This window comes from Spermophilus citellus, assembly GCF_964194105.1.
Source record: "Spermophilus citellus genome assembly, chromosome: 9".
Taxonomy (NCBI): domain Eukaryota; kingdom Metazoa; phylum Chordata; class Mammalia; order Rodentia; family Sciuridae; genus Spermophilus; species Spermophilus citellus.
The window spans coordinates 70,432,532-70,459,437 of NC_138191.1; the positions used below are offsets into that span (position 1 = coordinate 70,432,532).

The window sequence follows — 26,906 nt, forward strand, 5'->3', positions numbered from 1 at the left end:
TTTAATTTACATTAACATACCCTCTTCCACATATCAAAATGTCAATTATTTTTAAAATTCAAAATCGATGCTCATAGAGATTGATATTCTCTTACATTGGTAATCAATGTGTACATTCACATAACTATTCAGAGAAAACAATTTGAAAGATAGCTACATCTCTGATAATAATCAGAATTCTAAAATTCTAGCCACAATATATGAAAAAAAATGTTAATATGAAGATATATATTTTACTTCCACCTGAAAAAATTAAGAACAAATCAATGATGAGTAGAAGAGAAGGAATAAGTAATTTTTTAGTATGTACAAAATAAATTACAATACTGCTGTTAAAATCCATTATCACAATATATAATGGCAAGATAATTCAGGTGATGATAATATAAAATTGAAAAATCTTAATGCAACAATAGATGTAAATGAAATGAATTTTTATACATAATTTTGTTCTCTAGAATATTAAGTATATTGGAAAAATAAGAAAAAAAGGAAACGTGTAATGTTAATATTCAAATTATGAACAATTTTACATTTTTATCTTAAGGTTTTTATTTTCTATCCTTTCTTGGAAAGACGTATTACATTCAAAATTAGAAAGAAAAAAATACTTTAAAAAAATAAGCCCTTATAGCAGGAATTATGGCAGACCTAAAAGTACAACTCAAGAGTTTCATGCTGCTAAGGAGAGATTAGAAACGTTGTTTTTTTTTTTTTTTGTTTTGTTTTTTAAGAGCGAGTGATAGAGGGAGAGAGAGAGAGAGAGAGAGAGAGAGAGAGAGAATTTTTAATATTTATTTTTTAGTTCTCCGCGGACACAACATTCCCGTTGGTATGTGGTGCTGAGGATGGATCCCGGGCCTCAAGCATGCCAGGCGAGCGCGCTACCGCTTGAGCCACATCCCCAGCCCTAGAAACGTTGTTTTATGTGATTCTTATTCCTCAGGTTCAGTCAATGGAATAAGAAGTTGTGCTTCATTTGTGTACAATGTGTCAAAAATACATTCTGCAGTCATGTATATCAAATTAGAACAAATTAAAAAAATTAAATCATAAAAAAAATGAAAAAGAAACGTTGTTTTTGCTTCCTGAAGCATGGATATGGAATTCTCCCCTCAGCTTTACATTTTAGCCAAGAGATCCCAAAGCCAGGACTAGGTATTCTCCTGGACTCTCCTGTCAAGTTGAAAAAAGGAGTTCAGCTAGATGCAAAAATCCTCAATAAAATTCTGGCGAATCGGATTCAAAAACATATCAAAAAAATTATACACCATGATCAAGTAGGATTCATCCCTGGGATGCAAGGCTGGTTCAATATACGGAAATCAATAAATGCTATTCACCACATCAATAGACTTAAAAATAAGAACCATATGAGCATCTCGATAGATGCAGAAAAAGCATTCGACAAAGTACAGCATCCCTTTATGTTCAAAACTCTAGAAAAATTAGGGATAACAGGATCATACCTCAACAGTGTAAAAGCAATCTATGATAAGCCACAGGCCAGCATCATTCTGAATGGAGAAAAATTGAAGGCATTCCCTTTAAGATCTGGTACAAGACAGGGATGCCCTCTCTCACCACTTCTGTTCAAAATAGTCCTCGAAACACTGGCCAGAGCAATTAGACGAAAGAAATTAAAGGCATAAAATAGGAAAAGAAGAACTTAAATTATCACTATTTGCAGATGACATGATTCTATACCTAGCAGACCCAAAAGGGTCTACAAAGAAACTATTAGAGCTAATAAATGAATTCAGCAAAGTGGCAGGATATAAAATCAACACAAATAAATCAAATGCATTCCTGTATATCAGCGACAAAACCTCTGAAACGGAAATGAGGATAACTACTCCATTCACAATATCCCCCCAAAAAATAAAATACTTGGGAATCAACCTAACAAAAGAGGTGAAAGACTTATACAATGAAAACTACAGAACCCTAAAGAGAGATATAGAAGAAGACCTTAGAAGATGGGAAAATATACCCTGTTCATGGATAGGCAGAACTAACATCATCAAAATGGCGATATTACCAAAAGTTCTCTATAAGTTCAATGCAATGCCAATCAAAATCCCAACAGCATTTCTTGTAGAAATAGATAAAACAATCATGAAATTCATATGGAATAATAAAAGACCCAGAATAGCAAAAACAATGCTAAGCAGGAAGTGTGAATCAGGCGGTATAGCGATACCAGACTTCAAACTATACTACAGAGCAATAGTAACAAAAACAGCATGGTACTGGTACCAAAACAGGCGGGTGGACCAATGGTATAGAATAGAGGACACAGTAACCAATCCACAAAACTACAACTATCTTATATTTGATAAAGGGGCTAAAAGCATGCAATGGAGGAAGGATAGCATCTTCAACAAATGGTGCTGGGAAAACTGGAAATCCATATGCAACAAAATGAAACTGAATCCCTTTCTCTTGCCATGCACAAAAGTTAACTCAAAATGGATCAAGGAGCTCGATATTAAATCAGAGACACAGCGTCTGATAGAAGAAAAAGTTGGCTATGATCTACATACTGTGGGTCAGGCTCCAAATTCCTCAATAGGACACCCATAGCACAAGAGTTAACAACTAGAATCAACAAATGGGACTTACTCAAACTAAAAAGTTTTTTCTCAGCAAAAGAAACAATAAGAGAGATAAACACTTCAGATAGAGCCCTAATATCCAGAGTATACAAAGAACTCAAAAAATTAGACAATAAGATAACAAATAACCCAATCAACAAATGGGCCAAGGACCTGAACAGACACTTCTCAGAGAAGGACATACAATCAATTAATAAGTACATGAAAAAATGCTCACCATCTCTAGCAGTCAGAGAAATGCAAATCAAAACCACCCTAAGATACCATCTCACTCCAGTAAGATTGGCAGCCATTATGAAGTCCAACAACAACAAGTGCTGGAGAGGATGCAGGAAAAGGGTACACTTGTTCATTGTTGGTGGGACTGCAAATTGGTGCAGCCAATTTGGAAAGCAGTATGGAGATTTCTTGGAAAGCTGGGAATGGAACCACCATTTGACCCAGCTATTCCCCTTCTCCGTCTATTCCCTAAAGACCTAATAAGAGCATGCTACAGGGATACTGCTACATTGATGTTCATAGCAGCACAATTCACGATAGCAAGATTGTGGAACCAACCTAGATGCCCTTCAATAGATGAATGGATAAAAAAAAATGTGGCATTTATACACAATGGAGTATTACTCTGCATTAAAAAATGACAAAATCATAGAATTTGGAGGGAAATGGATGGCATTAGAGCAGATTATGCTAAGTGAAGCTAGCCAATCCTTAAAAAACAAATGCCAAATGACTGCTTTGATATAAGGGGAGTAACCAAGGACAGGGTAAGGACGAAGAGCTTGAGAAGAAGATTAACATTAAACAGGGATGAGAGGTGGGAGGGAAAGGGAGTGAGAAGGGAAATCACATGGAAATGGAAGGTGATCCTCAGGGTTATACAAAATTACATATAAGAGGAAATGAGGGGTAAGAGAAGAATAATACAAGTGGAAGAAATGATTTACAGTAGAGGGGGTAGAGAGAGAAATGGGGAGGGGAGGGGGGGAGGAGAGGGGGGATAGTAGAGAATAGGATAGACAGCAGAATACATCAGACACTAGAATGGCAATATGTAAATCAATGGAAGTGTAACTGATGTGATACAGCAATCTGTATACGGGGTAATAATGGGAGTTCATAACCCACTTGAATCAAACTGTGAAATATGATATATTAAGAACTATGTAATGTTTTGAACGACCAACAATAAAAAAACAAGAAAAGAAAAAAAAAAGGAAAAAAGGAGTTCAGGACCAAGGCTGAAAGATGTCATGAGATATTCACTAATCCACACTGATGTCTAATACACATAACCTGCATGGCTGTCATGTCTTTCTCTGTCATGCAGAGGAGGCAAAAAGAAAATAAGGAATACTGTGGGATATTAAGTATATGTTTCAGTAAGATACTCCCCTAGTATTAGGGCAGATAAGTCAGGTTTTCGAGGCATATCTAAATTCTTTAGCCAGTTAATTTAAAATGAAATGAACTAATATTAATCCAATTGCTATGAATCTAATGCCTTTTTCAAGCATACTGTAAAATCACAGTATTCCAACCTAATACTCAAGATATTTTCAGTCATCTGTATTATCTTATTCTCTAATACCACAAACTAAGTATATGGTATATAAAATAGTGAAAAGGTATATTAATTCAAAAATGAAGCAAGAACTTCATCAAAACTGAAATTAATGAATAATGAGTACTTAACAGAATCACAGGTCTGCAAAATGAAGATGCTTTAAATGCCTCTTGTACTTTTAATTAAGCTACCTTTAAGATATTATTGATTTTTTAAAAAAATGTAAAAATAACTGATAATATATAATATGCACATAAAATCAATATATCTAAAATGTACTCTATTTTAGATAAGTTAATAACCTCTTTACTTTTATCATATTATTGTTTAATAACATTTACTTATGAAATATTTGATGCAGTCTTTTCTGTGAGAAAATGGAGGCTTGCAATATTATATTATTGAGGTCTACTGGGCAGCTGTGAATGACCCACTTATTTATAACACCAGCAAAGACCTGCTCCTTAAGTTACTAGAAAAGAAGCAGTGGGGGACAGAACAGAATAGAAAGTGAGAGGAAAAGGGAGAAGGGGGGAAAAAAATCAACAACCAAGTACTTGAATGTACTCATCATTTATGAAACATGATATATTGATGATGCATATTAGGGTAGAAAATGACCAAATATAATTCAAATTAGCTTTTTTTTTAAAGATGCTAGTATATCTATTAAGTTAGTTTTAATTTTTGCAACTCTGTGTCACATTCAGAACAAATTTACCTGCATCTTGAATCTAACTAGTCATAATAAAAAGACAGTTGGCTTTTCCAAGATAGAAATAATATCCTTTAATTTATAATGGCATTAATATTTATATTTTTAAAACCAAAATACTTCACTAATTATGGAGAAGAAAGTGCTGCAATCAAATCACATTACATCTGTAAAACACAATAAAGAATATTTAAAGTGTCCAAAGAACAATATAGTTAAGCACTTTCTTAAGGAGTAAAATCACACAGGACAACACTAAAAATATAAATAAAATCATTTAAAAAATTGTGTTGGTTTGAGCAGATGTTAATTTACATAATTTGTGAATTTAAAAAAATAAGGTTACATTTGCTATGCAGCAAGCACAGATATACAATTCCTATTAATTTAATGGGAGTTATGACTCCCATTAAGTTTAATAGGAGTCATAGAGCCAAATCCCCATGTACCTTGCTGAAAATTTACCTCCAAGACTTCAACTAATCAAAATTACTGAAATGAATAAAAGTAGTCAATTTTGCTAGATTAGAAAATGTAATTCCCTAACATAAGTCACATCAGTATTATAGTGATGGCCATCTACTGATTCCCAACAAGAAAAAGAATAAAGTTATCACAATGAAAAAAGACAAACTGAAATAAGAGTTTAGGAGATCTGCTAAATGCAGCAGAAAATATGTTGTTTTTTCCAATTTGTTGTAAATATTTCAACATTTTTTCTTTCTCATTACACTATCCCAAAAAAAAAAAAAAAAAAAACAAGTTAAAAAAAAGTTCCTTTTTTAAAGCCTAAAATTACAGGAGCGGGATCAGAGGGATAAACAAAATCTGAAAATATACTGACTCAATTCCCAGAGAGCAACCAGTTACTAAATTCTCAATTACACCGAATAAAATCATTTTCTTCCTAAAAAAAAAAAAAAATGGTTTTGAATTTACATTTAAAGCTGGGATATAGTTTAGTGGCAGAAGATTTGTCTAGCATGAACAAGGCCCTGGCAATTATCACCCTGTTATGACAAGTGCTCATTGGCCCCCTCCCCACTATTAAGACTATGAACTTCAAAGACTTATGCTGCTCATGTGATAGAACAGATTGAGTAGTTGCTAAAAACCAGACATCATTCTAGGCACTTTAATATATGAATGAAAAACAGCAATGAAAAAAAAAAAAACCTGCCTTTGTGGAGCTGACATACTGTGTGTGTGTGTGCGTGTGTGTGTGTGTGTGTACATATATATTAAGATATATGTACGTGTATATTTTCTTATGTGTATGTGAAGGAAAGAATAAAAGAAAAAAGGATACAGTATTAAGTTTAAACTTGAAGAATCATTATTTCTTCCACAAAATTCAGACTATTGAGAAGTACTTAATGTAAAATAAAGATTATTTTTTAATTCATACTTAACCTCTAGACCTGCCTATTTTCTTCTACTAGATACTGAAAATACCCTACACACACATATCATATTTTACAAAGATAACATTGATTCTAAAGTCATTAAGAAAATGTGTTTAGAGAATTTAAATGTCAGTTAAAAATTAGCAGGATACTATTTCCACAGTTATGTTTGTAAATTTTCCTGTTTTATATAAAATAAACATATAAAGCTATATCTGGTATTTATACCTAGTATAACATTTTTCACTGAAATAAGAATAACAACATTATAATTTGAGTTAATTACAAAAATTCAGACTTATGAAATTTAGTTACGTATTAACTGTGTAAAGAATTCAACCTGAAATTCATATTACCAGCTTTGCTGAAGAGTCACTATTATTTGTAACTTGTCACTTGAGCAAGCTTTCATATGTCTGACTTATGCTTGCCAGGGCTCCATTATATAGCATAATTTAATTCTCTGGGACACAAAAATTCAATTTCCTTTCCTACTTACTGATACATGATTCCACAGTGGGTTACTATGCTTATAAAAATTGGCCAAAATAATCAAAGCACACCAGTTTCTCAACAGACTAACTTGTGAAGGGCTTGAGTTTGGTTCTCCAGGAATAAAATCAATTATATAAAAATTTTACAAAATATTTTTAAAGTTTGGTCTTCATTCAATCATTGTTTATTTAGAAATTCTAAACACAATTTTTAAAAAATACAGGAAGAAGAAAAATGTTTCTATCTTGCAAAAATATTCACTAAGACTGATTGACAAATAATAGAGTAATTCTAACAACTAGGCTTTTATATAATTAGCTTTTGCCATACTAAACTTCAAAAGTGGTTATTGATTTGGTTTTTTAATATGTATAAGAGGCACTGGAGGTATAGCTCAGTGGTAGAGCATGGCCCTGGCGAGCATAGGCCTTGGGTTCAAATCCAGCACCATAAAAATAAAGGAATATGCACAAGAAACTGGACATATTTATAAGGTCTGTCTGAACACAGAATAAGTACTTCTCACAAATTTGGATCTGATAGGTATAGATCTAAAATAAATCCAACATGATATGAAGCCTTTAAATAATACCAAGGTAAATCACTACTTTGGAAGACAGAAATCTCTAAGAAAAAAGGCATAGTCCATGGTGATTCTACAATATGTAAACTGTTTTGTTTTAAAATATTAGTTGGTTGCTATTATTTAAAATCTTAATGTCTGGTTTTAATTGAAAAGTTGGAAAACTGGCAAAACTGGGCTATACACTGGAAAGGACTTAATCATGGTCCTTTGGCAAGCACTTCCCTGTCTGTGGCAAACCTCAGACTGCTTGATACACTCAAGTTACTTTATCTGTTTGACCCTAATAGGTGTTTGAGGTTCCAAAGCTGTGCAAGAACATGAGCTACTCAGAGTAAGAACTGTACTTTGTGTATCTTTGAAACCTCATCTGAGTTTATGTGCAAGGACCTGGGAACTATACAAAAAAATACCATCTCATTTTTTTAAATATTTTAAAAGGTAACATTCATGGAAGGGCTCAGAAAAAACTTAATGGCTGAATAATTAAATTTCTATCTTCCTTCCTATACCCTCATACCTAACTTTGATTGGTTTTCTCCATAGGTGTTCACAGACCATTATCTGGTTTCCTGCAATAAAGGACTATTCTGTCATGTAAAACTTTTCTAAGACAAACTCATGTGATGCTGGAAAAATGTTCCAACAGTGTGCATTAGCTGTGTATACTCTTAGAATAAGCAGTGTGAGTTCGTCCCCAGTTCTTTTTATCAGTAGGAGGGAATTGCTTCAAAAGCAATACCCCCTGGCCTGATGTGCCAAAAATGATATTTCTCTTAACAGCAGATATGAATCCTGACCTGATAGGTGACACTGGAAATAAAACTGCAGTATCTCATGAAAAAGTCTCTTTCTGCTAGCTCTCCCTGCCCCCCACTGAGTTATGCTACTGCGCCAGCAAAGTGGTCTCCACACCAATTGGAAATTTTTCATTATTGGACTAACGATCCATTGGTCCACACCTGGAATCTTTTTTAAATGTATAAAAACATCAAACATAACAGCAGGAATTCAGTTATTATTCTTTCTAAAAACCACATGCAAAATTATAAACTATCCATATGATTTTCGCAACAATCCAAGCCTGAGATTCACATTAAAACTCAATTCCTGCTTCTTTTTTATCATTACACTACTATTCTTCACTCAGACATACTATACTTTTAGAGTTGATGTATCTCCAATTCTAAAACAAAGAGGAATATAATCTGAAAATAAAATAGTAATATATTTGTAACTTTCAAGTATGACTTAAATCTAATTGAACATTATATACTTTCTGGTTACAGAAGTTTTTATTTTAAAATATTTCTAAATTTCTATATGGTTTAAAATATATTATCAAGTTGTATCAATATATTGAGTGTAGGAATTGGTAGGACAGGAAGAAAATGACAAAACCTAAATTTGGAACAAACAATTCAAATAAAATTCTTTTGGCAAAATTAAAAGGTTAATGTTTTGAAGCTTATTACAAAGACATTGGAATAATAAGCTCCTATCTATTAGCTGATATCATGCCTTTTTTTCCCTGCCATTTTATTAATAGCTATAAATAGAATAATTAAAAGCACATAAAAACCAATTTAAAAATTCTAAAACATTTTTATCAATACTATTTCACTGGGCCTTAAAAAAATCCATTATATTTTATATGGATTTATCAAAGACTCTGTATTCTTCAAAGCTTTTATAAGTTAACATTTTCATGCTGAATACCACCATCAACTAGCTATAAAATTTACACATCTTTCCTCCATATTAACTTTCAGTCTGCTTTATGCTCCATACTATCTGGATGAATGTTCTTTTCACATGGGAATATTATTTCAGACTGCATAAATAGTGGGTACCAAAAAATCTACACAGTAAATAATAAATGATCGTCCCATTTATTTCATTAAGCCTCAAAAGTGCATTTACTTCTTTAAAACTCAATCAGGTGTGATAGTGCATGTGATAATCCCAGAAGTCTGAGGCAGAAAAATTGTGAGTTCAAAGCCAGCCTCACCACTTTATCAGGACCTGGTCTCAAAATAAAATATAAAAAGGGACGGAGATATAGCTCAGAAGTAAAGTATCTCTGGGTTCAATCACCAACCCAGAAAAAAAAGTTGGTCTGTCTTGAAAACTACTCACCATTAATCATGAGTCATACAATTTTAGGAGCTGGAAGTATAACTGGTAGAGTGCTTGCCTATAATGCAGGAGAGCCTGGGTTCCATACCAAGCACCACAAAAATACAAAAGAAAAAAATTTTAAGCAATAGTGCTCAAGAAAAAAAAAAGTCTTCCTGCATTTTTACAAGTTTTCACATGATGGATATATATATATATTTTTTTTTTTTTAAAGAAACAGATAACGTTAAGAAGTACTACAAAAATCGTTTTTACAAGATGTGAACTTTTTTTGTTTTGTTTTAGGCATTTTAAAACTACAACTATACTTGAACAGACAAAAAATTAAATACGAAGTTGAAAAGATCACCACAAAGGGCTGGGGTGGAGGCTCAATGGTAGAGTGCTTGCCTAGCACATGTGACACACTGGGTTTGAGCCTCAGCATCACATAAAAATAAGAAAAAATAAAATAAAGGTATTGTGTCCACCTATATCTAAAAACATGTTTTTTAAAAAATCACCACCAAATACTTCGAATTTTCTAGAATAAATAGATTTACGGCAATAGTCAATAAATGTAAAATATATCTAATATGTCATTTAGTTCCCTTAGGATTATTTAGAATTGTTGTAGGTCACAAATTTATGTAAAATATAAATTCAGACATCTAGCACTTTCTATAATTTATAGCAGTGTAATGAAATAATTCAGCCACCAAAAGAAGAATTCAGCACCTCTTTTAGAATAATAAAATAACATTCTAACCACTTTCACAGAAAGAAGATTGCATAGCTCAAGTTCTCCTTGATTTAAGGAACAAAATTTAAACTGTGTCTTACCTTCTGTATTCGGTAAGAAGCTGATTATAATGATAAACCACAGACTTCGCATTCTGCAACCAGAAGACACCATTATTGATCCCTTTAGATATTTCTTTGTATTCCTTAATGAATCTAGTTATAAATGCCCAGCTTCATCGAACCCAGCAGTCTGCATCATTGATCCTCATATCTGAAAAACAAACAAATCTATCATTGGCTTTATGGTCCTGCTATGTCACAGAAAATACAAAAATAACAACTTTCTCCCCTTCCCTCCCTTTTTTAAGTATAAAATATATTTTGATTCTAAATCAAATGTGGAAGCTGCTCCTATACACTGGATACCTGAGCCTTGCAACATAAAGTAACAGTAAAGGTACATAAATTCCTAATAAAGAAGCCTTCTTAGAAAAACATGAAAAACTTGAAAGACATTCTAGGATGGGTCAAAATTCTAGATTTCATAAGTTGTTCTTTTTCACAAAGTATAACTTAAAATACATCCTTGAGTCCACTAAGCTCAAATAAAAAACCCAAAGATTATGATCAGTGCACCGCTCCAAGGTGCATAACTAGGGGAAGGATCACAAAGAATACCAAACCTGGGGTCAATTCTAAATTTGAGTAGCTCTTATAGGCCCAGTTCTCCAAACAAGATACAAACACTATCAGGAGGGTGACTTTAAAAAGTGTTTTCTGGATCCTAGTATCACCTGGAATTAGGTCTTTCGCTGTGTTCTGCACAAGAGCTGTACTTTCTAGAGTAGTATGAGGATCTGCATTATAACATTAGCTTTGTCAGACTCATAAAATGAAGGCAGTTCCCAAATATATCTAGTCTCCCAGTCTAGCCTCTGAGGGTAAAGAAATCACAAATGTTCCCTTTGAGGGGAACACCTTACACTTTCTTCAAATTAATTTCCTATTATTTGCTACAAATTAATTAATCCCCTACCAAGTTTTCTCAAGCCACCCTTGACAAGCTGCTAGAGTTGTATGAAGTGAGACAGTGAGGGGACTCCCATCTTCCCCATTATGAGGTTGTATTGGTAGTTCAAATAAGACAATTCTTAATAATTTAGATGCTGTGACTAAAACATAAGCATAAGTTAGAAAACAAAATTCTACTTATAACTTTGAGTTCTCTTTCACATCATGGATGTGTGTCATGTCTCCATCAGAGATAAACACATGCTTCATGTATCATAGGGATTACAGTAGCTGCTCACTATGTTCTATTCACTTTAAAGGAGTTCTATGGAAAAGCAGATTCTAAATGGTTTGGAACATATTTCACACAGGAAAAGCACAATCATGGCTTTCATATGAAGGAATACACTACAAAGAATGTAAAAGAATTAATCTAGCCCAGCCATGGTGGCACCCGCCTCCAATCCCAGCAATTCAAAAGGCTGAAGTGGAAGGATCACAAGTTGAAGACCCACCTCAACAATGTAGCAAGGCCCTAAGCAACTTTAAGTGAGACCCTGTATCAAAGTAAACAAAAAAAAGTGGGGGGGGGGGGCTGGGGAGTTATGGGATGTGGTAAATTGCCCCTGGGTTAAATTCCCAGTACCAAAAAAGACAATTAAAAAAAAAAGAAAGAAATTAATCTAAACTTTAATTCATTAAAAATCACAGATGAAACAAGCAAAATATCTCTATAATAAGGAGTTTGTTTTATCATGCCCACAGTCTGAGATACAACTGTTTTTCACTATACCATGGCCCATGACCACCCCAATTTTAGCTCTCTCTGAAAACATTAAAGACATTTAGATATAACGGGGGTCACAGTTGGCATTATGCAGCTCTGCAAACACCTCAATGCTTCTCTGTCGAAAGAAACAAAACAAAAACAAAAGAAAGGGCAACATGCTTCCTCTCCTGAATGCCAAAAATACAAAAAGAGCCACACATCAAAAATCAGTCTGATGGAGACATGACACACATCCATGTAGAAATAGCTGGCCCATTCTGTTCTTTTTTGAACTGAATTCCCAAAAGGTTAGTTAAAAGACAATCTAAACTAAAACTAAAGTTTACATCGGCTGTGGCCAAGTTCCTACCTTTAAAATGAAAGTCAGATCAAAAGGCTAATGGCCTGACACATCCAAAGGCTGATCCATAAACAATTTCTTACATCTTACAGTCTGTTCAATAATCTGATCAAGCAATTAGAGTAATTTTAATATGTGGATGAGGGTTCATTAATTGCTAAAAGTAAAACTGAGTGACCCTCTGGACTGTTCCACATTCTAACAAAGAATTTTTGACTGTGCAAGTTTTACTTGTAACGGGTACTTCGATTTCAATGAGCAAATGCCTACAGGCAGCTGGCCTGCATGTACAACTCTTCAACACAGTTACATTTTCTTAAGGCGATCCAAGATCATTCAGTATTTGGTCACTCGCTATTTGAAAGAGTCCTTGTTTGTGGGAAGAAAGGGAAGGAAGAAATCAGGGACTGATGACTGCCTTGTAGGAAACAGCTGCCAAAATAGGAAAACCTCTGCTAATAAGAGGAAAAGGAGGAGGAAACCACACAACCAAGACCTCTACTGTGGTCTTTGGCAGGACAGAAAGCTTCATGAACAGACACTGTACTAAATCTCTGTGTGTTCTTAAGGCTTGAGAACGTGAAACAATTCACAAAGTACACTCCAGTTGACTATGACACTTTGTCAAATAGAAACAGGTTCTGGAAAGTAAAAATCATGGCTTCTATATGCAAATAAAGCTTATGTTCATCTGCAGAATATCGAATTTATTTTTTCTCATTTCCACAACTTATATGCAATCAACTCTCATATCAAATAAAATTATTTCCAGAAGTTCAAACTTAAAGTGCAATTTTGAAAACTAAATCAAAAGATTTTACTGCTGTGATCCAAATTAAAAACAACCCTTCAATGAACAAATGTTAATGAAAATTGAAATACTTAGCAAACCACAGTAAGCTAAGAATAGAATGAATAAACAATCAAATATGGTGAAACTAATCCCCAAAAAACATTGCTCCTAAACCAAGCTGGAGCCAAAGGGCACTCAGACACTGATGCAGCTAGCAGACCATCCTTCAAACTAACTACCTGTAAAAATAAGCTCAAGAGTGTCTCACAAGGCAAAACAAAAACAAGAAACAAAACCAGAAAGGGGCTATTAAGTTTCCTTTCAACAAATAGAAAAGATTAACTTAAATAAGGTCCCACATTAGTAACTTATTTGTATTTTGATTTTCCCTCTCTTTTGAAAACCTTTTTCCCAAGAACATCAGAGTTCTTAGCATAAAGTGTGAGAGGAACTGAGAAGATATTTAACAGCTCATTTCTTAGTAAAAACAGAAACAGCGGGGCTGGGGATGTGGCTCAAGTGGTAGCGCGCTCGCCTGGCATGCGTGCGGCCTGGGTTCGATCCTCAGCACCACATACAAACAAAGATGTTGTGTCTTCAGAAAACTAAAAAATAAATATTAAAAAAATTCTCTCTCAAAAAAAAAAAAAAAAAACATAGAAACAGCACACTTCTACTTAAACTATCAAGGATTATGATCTTTAAAGATACAAGTCACTTCTAATACACAGTCTCCTACCAAGGCTTTTTTTCTATCCTCCAAATAAAAATATTCAAACAATTTCATCAGAATCTTGTTTCTATGAACCACAAGCCATTGTCTACCAAACCTCTGCCATGATTTTTTTAGATCTAAGTATCCTATTACTCTGTCATGTAAAAAGGCAATTAATGCATCATTACTACCAAACCTTCTAAAGCTGAATAGTGACTTCCAGGAATCCGCTTCAGCACTGTTTATATCCCAACAGCCTTCAATGTTTTATACACTACTTACAATGTACAGTCAGCTGGAGTCTTCAGACAGTAACCTGCTTATATTTATTAGCTGTAATAAATATCCTGTGCCTTAAACTGTCAGCAAAATTATTTAAAAGGAAAATACCACTAACCAGTTTATAGTCACATATTTGTGTTACATTATCAGGAAATCACATTTAGCCTGATGTTGTGATATTTATTTAGCAAATATAGAAAATGTAAAACCTGTTTGTTGATCAGCATCAATTAAATAAAGTAGAATACAACATCAGTTGTAATTAATTAGAGGAAAAGAAAATTTAACTAAAAATTTCAAAATTGGTTAAATAAGGATGCTATTCTGTCAAGAGCAAAGATTCATATTGACAGCTTTATCTTTGATTTTTACTCAGACAAAAAAAAAAAAAAAAAAAACACTGTGAACAATGGCTATTAAGCCCAGAAAAACTATAAGCAAGAGAGCAGGGAAAGCAAAAGCTACCCAAGCACAAGACCTACCCGTCACCTATCTTTGCTAGTGTGCACTAATGTTGTATAAAATGAAACATCAATACTCGGGGTAAGCCTACAATTGTATGCACTGTGTGTGTGTGTGTGTGTGTGTGTGTGTGTGTGTGTACTCTAAATGAAAGCTGAACATAGCTTTACAAAATTACTCATTCTGATCTTATTTGCACTATAAAATTATAATAATTATAGGACATAATTTGCTAGTAAAATAAGCTGTTATTCTGTTTTATTGAAACAAACACAAGAAAGGATGATACTAACCCCACTGTGTCCCCTACACAGGCATAGAAAACAAAAAATAAATTACAATTTAATATCTATTTCACTGGAACTCAATCAGAGCATTTACTCTGCAGAACTATTTTATATGTGATCTGTAAAGTCTAGTTTCCCCTTCTCATTGGCATCTGAAAAAAAAAACATCAACACCTCTGGGAGTTTTTCTCCGGTAAGTCGGCTAAGCAAACTGGGCTATCACTAATCAGAAAGGCTTTCTTCACTCCAGACATGCCATTTGGATTTGAGTTTATTTTCTTTGCTTCACAAGGACAGCATCAGGGATGGGCTGGAAATGCTCACAGAGATCCTAAACCACGTGGCCAACCATTAGTAACCACCCTCTCCCTGTCTCATTTCTGAATGCCATGGTATATATCAAGACGACTGGCATCAAGTCCAGAGTACTTTAATTAAACTATTTATACAACAGTCCCCTTAATATTTATTATTCGTCTTACCATTTACTGAAATTTCTTCACTGTAAAGGAATAGATTCTCCTATGAGAGGGCTTAGAGGAGCAGAAAGAAGAGGTCAGGAATACTCCTAGTAAATGACATCTGCTATATGCTATAATATCTAGGAGTCGTGCTGAGCATGCAAAAGAGGCTTGTAGCTGTGGACATCAGAGGCACAGTCCAGGGCAGTCTGCCATTCTCTTCATTAAAATCCATCCAATTGAAATAATAAAAACAAATAGCTGTCACTTTCAAACCAATGTGGGGGACATTTCATGACTGTAGAAACTTGCAATTGAAATTTTTTAAAAATATTTTTTTAGTGGTTGATGGCCCTTTATTTTATTTATTTATTTATATGTGGTGCTGAGAATCCAACCCAAGTGCTCTACCACTGAGTCACAATTCCAGTCCTTGCAATTGAAATTTCAAAAGAAAAAAAATAAAACAGATATATGCCTTACATATCAAGAAAAGCTGGTGGCTTCCTCAAACTTTATACCAAAAATAATTATTAATACATTTGAATTTACTGTTAGAAAACATTTCAGCACACCTATAACACAGAGGTTAGTACACCCCCACCCTAACTCGTCCAAACCCAATTTAAGAGACAGGGAAAGGAAAGTTAGTTTTGTTGTTGTTGTTGTTGTTTTGTTTTGTGTTGGGTTTGGTTTGGTTTGGTTTGGTACTAGGGATTGAACCCACGGGCACTTTACCTGAGCTAAATTCCCAGTCCTTTTTATTTTTTAGAGAGATCTTAAGTAGTTGCTAAGGCTGGCCTCAATTTGTAATCATCCTGTTTCAGCCTCCAGAGTCACTGGGATTACAGGTGTGAGCCACTATGCCCAGCAGGGGAAAGCTATTTTTAAATAGCAGTCCTCTCCAATTTTAAAACATCATGCTATATTCCTCTTGACTTTATAATAGTCTAGAATTCTCATGCAAATTTTAGAGTTAAATACATATGATGGGTTACTATGACTAGAAATATTTCCCAAGTGCCTTCTCTTTGTGAAATACTGCATCAGACACAAATCATTAAGCCTTATAAAAATGCAAAGTAAATATTACAAAGCTTAGAAGTCAGAATGAGGTGAAGTAATTAGACTGAAATTACTTGGCTAGTTAAGTGGCAGAACAAAGATTGCAATCCAGACTAACTGAAAAAAAAAAAATTCCCACACCACACTATTCATGAACAAATGTTTAGTGAGCACCTATTATTTGGTATACACTGAATGACAAAATAGATAAAACTCAGTGAAATTACACTGTAGCTCAAAAATAAGCCATCTGAAAAGATGACATTATTTCCTGGCACATAATTAGGTTTCCAAAAAATTAAACTGAAAGTAGATTAACAAACTAACTCCACTTATTATAATATTTCCTCTGCTTTCCACAGCAACTTTGAAACTTAGGCATATACTATCTCCATTTTACCTTAAAATGAGAAATTTCACCTGCTCAAAAAGAGTAAGTAGCTAGCAGGGCTGGGAATTAAGTCCATGTTCTAAAATACCATTGCCATTAACTAAATAAATCAGATAAGCTTACATTACATGTTTTATTATCTTTTTTAAAAATTAAAAAATGAAGCAAGGCATGGTAGCACATGTAATCCCAGACCCCTGGGACTATGAGACAGAAGGATCAAAAGTTCCAAGCCACACCTCAGCAATTCTGTGAAGCCCTGAGCAACTTAGCAAGATCCTGTCTCAAAATAAAAAATAAAAAGGGCAGGGAATATGGCTCAGTGGTAAAGTGCCCCTCGGTTTAATCCCCAGTACAGAGAGAGAGAGGGGAGAGGGGGAGTGGGGGAGGAGTGTGGGGGGGGGATAAATAGAAATAGAATAAATTCATTTTGGGTTTATGAAAATGATGAAACACCAAAAGAATAATGAGTTGATTTTCAAAATGTTTACACGAGTAAAACTAACATCCCCCAGGTAATGATAGCTACATATTAACTTAATTTTTACTATTTCCAGTTGAGCTACCTTAATTCTACTCATTTATATTGCTATTTAAAGTGCTGGCAATTCCATGTTATAAATTAACAAATTTTCCTAGACAGATAAATCTTATCAACCACACTACCTGAGAAGTTGCTTATAAGTCAGAAAAACAAACACTACCTCCAACACAAACTAGCAATGCATGTTAACAGTCATGGAAGGGATGTTTCAATGTTAACATCTATGAGATTACAGACTAATCATTAGTTAGGCAAAATAAAAGAAAAATTAAAGGTGGCTTATAAGATGAAATCTTAACATTTGGCTCACTACACAGGATTTGTTGTTCATAAATCATTGTTACTAGCCATTCCCTGAATCAATATTCAAATTCCCTCTTGGTCTATATATACAACCACTAAATGAAATAATAATGACCCAGGATCTGTTGTATATTAGATCATCAATATCACCATCAGAGGTTTCTTAGAGGTAATGAGGTAATCTGAATAAAGTATATCAAACAATCTTAAAAATAAATAGGAAAAAATATGTATAAAGAATATATAGCAAGAAGCTGAAGAAAATTTTGTTATGTATATATAGTACATTGCCTTTTGAAATCAACAATTCATTTGCAAACTATGCCAATCTATACAGTGTTATCTAAACTTGCACTTCTTACTTTTAAAATAAAGTAGAACAACTAGCATAACTGCATGTATCTCAAGTCAAGTCAATTAATACCTAGTTAGTACCACCTGGATATTTGTGAGACTAGGTGCTGAAGTCAATGTTATTTATTTTTACTTCCTATGTAAATTGGTTCTGTATTAAGTTCTAAAAAAAAAAAAAAAACAAACCTCTTTTAAGATGTAGCCAAATGTAGAGGTGAAAACCTGTAATCCCAGGTATGCTGGAGGCTAATACAGGAAGATTGTCAAATTAGAGATCAGCTTGGGCAATTTAGCAAGACTCTGTCTTATGTTTTAGATATGCAGTATCTCTCCCCCACTGCCCCCAAGAGGGAAGCTGAGGCAAGAAAATCACAAGTTTCAAGGACAGCCTCTGCAATTTAGTGAAGCCATAATCAATTTAGTGAGACCCAGTCTCAAAAAAATAAAATAAAAAGGGCTAGAAATATTGTTCAGGGGTAAAGCACCAGAGATTCAATCCCTAGTACAACCCCCACCTCCACCCCAAAAAAAAAAGTTTAAAAATGTTCAGATGTGAAATTGTTTGTTTGTTTTGTGTTGCTGGGGATCAAACCGAGGGCCATGTACATGCAAGGCAAACACTCTACCAACTGAACTATATCCCCAGCCCCAGAGGTGAGATTGATTAGATTAAGAGACTTGTAGCCTAATTGGTAGATTAACCTACTAATATGTATTAACTGGGTGGTTAACTGTAGGCAGGTTCGGTGTGGTTGGAAGAAGTAGGTCACTAGGGTGTGACTTTGGGGTTTATATTTTGTCCCTGATGAGAAGGGCTCTCTCTGCTTCCTGGTTGCCAAGTCCTAAACTATTCCCCTCTGCCACGCCCTTCCACCTTGATGTTTGGCCTCACCTTAAGGTCCAGAGCTTTGGAATTGGCAGACCAAGGACTGAACCTCTGAAACCTTGAGCCAAAATAAACTTTTCCTCTGCTTAAGTTGCACTGTTCAAATATTTTGATCACAGTGATGGAAAAAGCTAACTAAAACACAGTCTCAAAATAGAAAATAAAGAGCAAAAGAAATAGTTCAGTGGTATAGCACCTTACTAGTATATGCAAGGCCCTGGGTTCAATCCATAGTACCACAAAAATACACACATAGATAAAAAGATACAGCTGCTACCTTTAGGAAGTATATATATATTCTTCTAAGGAAAATTAAATATAATGGAAAATGACTAAAATCATAAATATACATTCAATAACAACTGCTAAAATCCTAAAACATAATGACAATAAATACATTTAATATCACAATAATGAGATAATTAAGAATAGTTTCTATATCTGTATATGCTTGAGTCTTGTACCTAGATCAACAAATGCTGTCTTATCAAAGAGTCCAAGATAGGGGCTGGGGTTGTGGCTAAGCCTTAAGCATTCACCTAGCCTGTGCGAGGCCCTGGGTTGGATCCTCAGCACCACGTATAAATAAATAAAGTTATTGTGTCCAACTATAACTAGAAAATAAATATTTTTTTTAGAAAAAGAGCCCAAGACAGATCAAGAACATACTTAACCTGCCCCTATAAGATTTGGGACTCTTCACAAGCATCTAGACCACAAATTCAGAACGATACATACACATGCACTTCTTACTTTTAAAATAAAGTAGAACAATTAGTATAACTGCATGTAACTCAAGTCAAGTCAATTAATACCCAGTTAATACCGCCTGGATATTTGTGATAACTAGGTGCTAAAGTCAATGCTATTTATTTTTACTTCCTATATAAATTGGTTTGTGAGACTAGGTGCTGAAGTCAATGCTATTTATTTTTACTTCCTATATAAATTGGTTCTGTGTTAAATTCTAAGAATAGAAATATGTGATAAAACTACCATTCTACCGAAGTTTTACCCATTATAAATTATGGTACTGATTCTACCTAAAGTAATCTTAAGGAAGGCATTTAGGGGATTCTACAATATGTTTAATCTAGACCTTGCCTCTTCTGTCAAAATATATCTCAGCAATTACTTTAATTTCCATTTTTTAAAATTATATCTAAAGAAGTAGCTATTTCAGAAAAATATTTTTTTAAACCTACTTAAGAGATTAGTAGCCGGGCATGGTGTTGCCTGTAATCCCACCAACTTGGAAGGCTGAGGCAGGAGGATCAGAGACAGCCTCAGCAGATTAGCAAGGCACTTAGCAACTCAGTGAGACCCTGTCTCTATTTAAAATATTTAAAAAGGGCTGAGGATGTTGCTCAGTGGTTAAGCACCCCTGGGTTCAATCACTGGTAACAAAAAAAAAAAAAAAGAGACAGAGAGAGAGAGAGAGATTATTATATTGGCGCCCAAGATAAAGTAGCCCAAGATTTACTCAACTCACATAGTTTACAATCCACCTTCCTGGGAAAACTACAGATGATCAAAAGACAGCAGAGACCTTCAAGAAAGAACAAGTTCTTGGGCCTTCCCTGAGGTTAGTCCCCATTAAGTCATTATGTTCCATTTGTTTTATATCTGTGTCTACAAGTAGAATTCAAAATAACAGGATTTTCTTGAATTATAGAGAAAAGGAATGTATGAATTATTTCTGAGTAATTAAGTTAATTAACAATATTAAAGTTACAGTGTGAGTAAATGAACAGAACAGGTTTTCTTACAGATCAGAATGAGATTCTGTGTGATTGGTGGGGTAAATTTCACTAAAAAAAATTAAGAAATTCATGAGAAAAAAGAGGAGGATTTATGAACACACTGTTAAAAATTTTTTTAAAAAAACTAGGTCATTTTGAATGATTATTACATATGGAAAAATTAAAACAAAACCTTTAGTTAACTAACAAATAGAATCATGAATGCACACACCTGAATCCCAGCTAGTTGGCAGGCTGAGGCAGGAGGACCTCCAAGTTCAAGGCCAGCCTTAGCAATCCAGCACGACCCAGTCTCAAAATAAAAATAAAATAGCTGGAAATGTTGATTCGTGGTCCAGTGTCTCTGTGGGCAGAGCGTGAGGGCAGGGGTATTTGAAACATCTATGTGTTTCTGTTTCTTACCCAATCACAGAGTGAAGGCATGTGGTTTTTAGAAAAGGGATTTTCAACTTTAAAATATAATTTTATAACCTCTATATAAAATTTCAAACAACACTAAAGTTGTAATAAAAGTAATGTTTAATAAAATGAAACAGGTTATAAAAAAGCTGAGAAGAACTGACTAGAAGCTTAAATTACTTGCCAAGCCTCTCTCTTTTTAAATGACTAATGTAGCTTTCTAATAGTCTTGTAATATGTATAATAGCAATGTTAAGTGACTATATATTCTTTTAAAATTTTTTTTAATTTTTTTGAAAGAATAAATAGTCACTTAATATACATATTTAAAAAACAAAAAAAGCAAAACTGCCTAAAAATAACTACCAACAGGATTGGGGTTGTGGCTTAGTGGTAGAGTGCTTGCCTAGCACATGTGAGGTACTTAGTTCAATCCTCAGCACCACATAATAAACAAATCAAATTACTTTATGTCAAAACTTTAAAAAAAAAAAACTACTAATTATATCTAGTGATTTTTCAGGGCAAGGCTCAGGGAACTTTTCCTGTAAAGGATCATATAGTAAATAGGTTAGGCCTAAGGGTCATATAGTCTCTGTCACAGCTATACAACTCTGCTACTATACCATGAAAAGTGCCATAGACAATTAATGCATAAATTAATGGCCATGGCTGTGTGCCAACAAAATTTTACCTACAAAACAGCCGGCTGGTACTAGTTTGCCAACCCCTGCTACAGATGAACAAGCACAAGACCAAAATACACTCAAGGAATGGCTTCAGTCAAGTAGTAAACTAAGAACTGTGAATGTCTGCAAAAATAATGAAAGCAATGCAATGTATTGTTTTAATAAATTAACTTAAATGTTAAGATAAAGATAAACTGACCACGATGGAAGGAAAAAGATAAAACAAAGCGCATAAAACAAAACAACTTCATGCTTCAGTATATGTAACAGAACTACATGTATGGCTTACAAGGTTTAGAGGAAATTCCAGAAAACAGAAGACACTGCCACAACAACTTATCTTGACTAATTCTGCTTGGCATGAGAGAATATAAAACCAATCAAAACAGTAAGTAATGAGAGAATGAAAAGTAATGAGGTTTTCACAAGACCTCTGAGGTATTATGGCATTAATATGATGGTTTCAAATAGCTATTGGTAAAAGTGGCTTCAAACTCGTACTAAATTTGTCACCATTGCTACTCACCCTTATGAAATACTGGCTAGATCCCACTGCTACATGTGTATTCCACAGAAAACTGCTAAATTCTGATTTTCCTTTCTTCTGTAAAGCTAAAAATTCTACCAGGCCAAAATCGCTAATCTTATTTCAAGTAACTAGGAAGTAACAATGTATGAACACCTTTAAGAAGTATTTTCTAAAAATACTTCTTAATTCCCTCCACCAAAATACATTGTGACTTTTATAGTACATATTCTTATTTTATGCAAACCTAATGTTTTTTTAAAAATTTAACAGGCAAACTAAAGCATACTATTCATAAGAATAATATTTTAAGCTACAATAGGTATCACATTAAAACAAATGAAGGCTAAACTCTTCTATCAATATTATATATATAAGACAAAAGAGTAGAGAAGGTTACAAATTTTTAATAAGAGCATTATATTATGGTGGTAATAATCTAGGTGTTTTACTGGAAGTGAAGTGGATTACTGTAAATGAAATTTTAAAATGTCCTTTCCATTTTAGAGATAACACAGAATGACTTTTTTCATGTCTCTGGCGATAAGGATAAATTTGCCACACATTTAAATGGGGCCTTCACCCTTCCCACCCTGGCTCATGAATTAATAATTCAGTGACATTAGTACAAGAAGATAAATGATAAAAAGGTTAAGGCACACGGGCCAGCCATACACACATACTTCTTTTAGCACAGTTAATACTTCTCTGCCAATTATAGCTAAAACTTTTTAACAGTTTTCAATAGCCTTTTTACAATCTAAGTAGCAGCTTATGCACACACAATTTCACACAATTCAGTCTTAATAAATCTCCTGCTGGTACCAAACAATCATTCTAGGGGATTAAAGTGCAACATCTGTTAACATTAATAATGTTTTATATACTCACATGTATTAAAGAAGCCTCTACTCCATTATTAAGTCTCCTGGAAAACCTTCTAGACCAATATACCGATTTAGCATGAATTATACATATATTCTAAAATTGCTAACTTACTATAACAAAGGAACACATTAGTGTGAAATAGTAAAAGAAAAAATCATATCTACTATGAAGTAACAGATATTTTTGAACCAAGCTCACTAAACATAAATGGATACATACACACATAAATGAAATCAGCCCCATCTCTAAAAATTTTTAAACTAAAAGGTCCTCTAGAGCATTATTCATCTTAAATAAAACATAGCACTATTAATACAAAAGGTACTTCATCTTAAGGTGTTACACATTCACTGTTGTGCTGATTCTTACTCTGAAATCCCTCAATCCCCTTCCTAGTCCTTTCTTCCCTCTGCCTTAACCTCTTCCTCTGCAAAAATCTCAGAGCTTATTTCTCGCTCTCCATCCAGCTTGCCAACTTTCATTAGTTTAATCCTCCTAATTTCACTCTAAACCATTAAATGTGTAAAACTGGAACCAATCCTACAATTCATTTTTATATAAGAAAAAAGAACACGGGGGATCATGATGACAAAGGCAGATCTTGGAACTGCTGTTTTTGTTATTTTTCCCACAAGTACAGGAATTATTTTCTCACTGTAATGTATCACAACAAATCTATTTTTCAGCAATAGGAATAATGAGGAGGAGAAAATCTAGTTAAAAGAGAAAACTAGAAATACAGTCTAACCTGATTTTAAAAATACTTAATTCAATACTCTGCTTGTTAAATTTATTTGCTCGATAATTCTAAATATGCCTCTCCAACTGAATTTCATGCAAGATTTTTTTTATCCACATTAAAAAACCTCTCCTTTCCACCTAAAAAAATTCTGTACAGATTTGACAGTTTAAAGACCACCTGTGCCATGAAGTCAACCAGACTGTCTCAAACTGAAAAAAAAAAAACTCTCCCTCTGAGTCCTATAGCCATTGTGTCATTTCTTTGATAATATTATAATGCCAATTCAATTAAACTTTGAAACTGTTTTTTAAATCTTTTTGTCAGCCCAGCATAGTGGTGCATGCCTGTCAGCCCAGTTACTCTGGATGATGAGGTAGGAGAATCACAAGTTTGCGACCAAACTCAACAATGTGGCGAGACCCTGTCTCAAAGTGAAAAATAAAAAGGGCTTAGGGTGCAGCTCAGTGGTAAAGCAACCCTGGGTTCAGTCACCACTACCACAATAAATAAATCTCTTGTCAACACTTTTCAATTTTTATCTTTCTTCAACATAAGTCTCTTCAAATCAAGGACAAAAAAAAAAAAAATTCTGGATACATAGTTTGTTCCAGGTACTGTGGGTGGTACTGCAAGCAATGCAATGAAGAAGATGTGAAAATGAGGCAAGTACACAACTTTACCAATTACTTCAGTGCAATCAAGGAAGCAAGCACTCCTTATGGCCCTTGGCTTTTGTTCTTCATTTTAATCTTGATTTTGATGAGTAGTGTAACATCCTGGTGATCAATACATTAACTGTTCAATAAACTGACTGACTGGGAAATCATATAATTTTTAATGAACTCCCTTTATCATATATATATGACATATATAATAAAATGCTCATTTTTATATATATAAATGAGCATTCTTTTTTTTTCCCCCTGGGTTGTTAAAAATATTACGGCGATTTGATTTTATGTTCTGGGACCACAGGAGGTTTACCAGGCCTCTATACCTTTTACTTTTGCATGCAATCCTCTCTGCCACTTGTGCCTAGACCAAAGTAGTTTCTTTTCCAAAACTCAGTTTTGGCCCATCACTTAACTGTTTCTAACTGGCTCTTTCATTTAACCTCCTACATTTCAGTATACCTGACAAAAAAGGTAGCATATCATAAACATTAGGGAATGAGAGAGGAAGGAAAAAGACAGGGAGGTAGGCAAAAGGAACAGGAGGAACCATGGGAAGCAGTATATGAATAGAGGTAAGGAAAAATAAAGTCACTGGAACTCAGGAACTCAAGTGTGAAACAGAAACATAATTTTTTAAACTGAAATCAAATTTAAAGAGATACCCTAAAAAGAGATTTTCCAGATTTTTTTCTTAGCAGAATTTTCTTTCAATTAAAAAATTAAATATTGAAGAGTACAAATTTATAAGACAGAAAACAAATGAGCATTCTGTCAGGAAGTTTACTTTTTCATTACTTTTTGGCATAAAATACCTTATCATCTTCATCATTTATAGGAGTCAAATAAACTCCTCAAGGAGAAGTTTAAAAACCACTGAATCTTCTCTTTCTAAGCGGGAGGAACCAGAAAGCTCCATAATTACCAGGAAGCAAAAACTGCAATTCAGACCCAAACTCCAGCAGAATAATCCCTTGATGAAGCTTTTCTTTGAAATACTTAGAAATACAATAGTACCTATAAAAACAATTTATAATTTAAGAAAATTTTAAATTTTAAAGTATAAAAAAATGCAAAATACTGTTTATATCAAATAGACTTGATAAATTTTGCTTTTAAATAACAAGTACACCCACAAAAATGGGAAATTATACTCCATGTATGCACGTCAGAATACACTCCACAGTCATATGTATCTAAAAAGAACAAATAAAATAAAAAAGAATATTCCGTTTAAAAAAAAAAAGGATGCTAAAAATCTAGGTTACTTTTTTTTTTTTTTTTGCAAATTTCCTAAAAAAATAAGCTTCCGCATCTACATATTTCCCTGGCAATGCTGTGCATTTGAGAAAAATACTGTTTTATCCAAAAATACCACTTAGCAGTGAGATTTTTTTTAATATAGGACAACATATATGTAAAAAATAGTTTTACGTCCATTCAGAACAAAGAAACTTTTTTTTTTTGTAATTAAAGCATCTGATACTATCTACAGTTCATAGAAGACTGCAGATTCTCTTTTCAATATTTGTGACTTACAAACTCTGCTGGAAAATCATGGCTATTTTCAAATCCTAACTTATTTCCCATTGTTCCTTTGACCAGCATTTGCAACCTAATTGGCTTCAATATGTAAATCAAACAATGTTCACAATAAATCTAAGAAACTCATTTACGAGAATTTATCTGAATAACAAATACAAAATTTAACAAGTTTTAATAATTAGACTCTATAAAGGGTATAATGTATTTGTCTGTCCTAATTTGGAAAGAGCAATTCTCACATAACACTCATCAAACTAAATACAAGAAATTGTGCTGGCATTTCACTAAATTAAAATCGTGCAACCCTACAGCTTGAATGTACAAATTTAGATTTTATTAATACTTTAAATCAAACCATAGTTATTATTCAGTTTCATATAATGCAATTTATAATAGTCTTCTGCTGTGAATGCAAGAACACAATAAGATTTTAATCAGATTTTAATATAAGATATTTTGGTAGGCAAAAAACCACCCTTCCTCCAAAAAAATTATCATTTCACAATTAAAAGATAAAGATAATCCACCTGTGATATGTAATTACCCAATGAAGAAAGAAATTGTAGAAAAATGGCTCCTTGCCAGCCAGAAAATATCTCTGATGCTAAAAATTTGTGCTACCTGTGTTAGAAGTTTATATAAAATATTAAAATGCTATTGTCTCACAGGTTGCTAAGTGACTAGATATTTCACAGATTGATAACGGTTCAGCCATAAATTTGTTAATATTGTCAAAAGATTTCTTTATATTAA

The 26,906-nt window shown here is 33.6% G+C and overlaps 1 protein-coding gene across 11 annotated transcripts in view; it reads right to left on the reverse strand.

Moving 5' to 3' along the window:
- ADGRL2 (adhesion G protein-coupled receptor L2) overlaps positions 1–26,906 on the reverse strand; it is a 190,329-nt gene that overhangs the window by 140,576 nt on the left and 22,847 nt on the right. For all 11 annotated transcript variants that reach the window (XM_081306572.1, XM_081306570.1, XM_081306571.1 and 8 more), the window contains exon 2: positions 10,346–10,517. In XM_081306572.1, coding sequence (XP_081162698.1) covers positions 10,346–10,418 — 73 coding nt within the window. In that variant the 5' untranslated portion in view covers positions 10,419–10,517. The remainder of the gene's footprint in view (positions 1–10,345; positions 10,518–26,906) is intronic.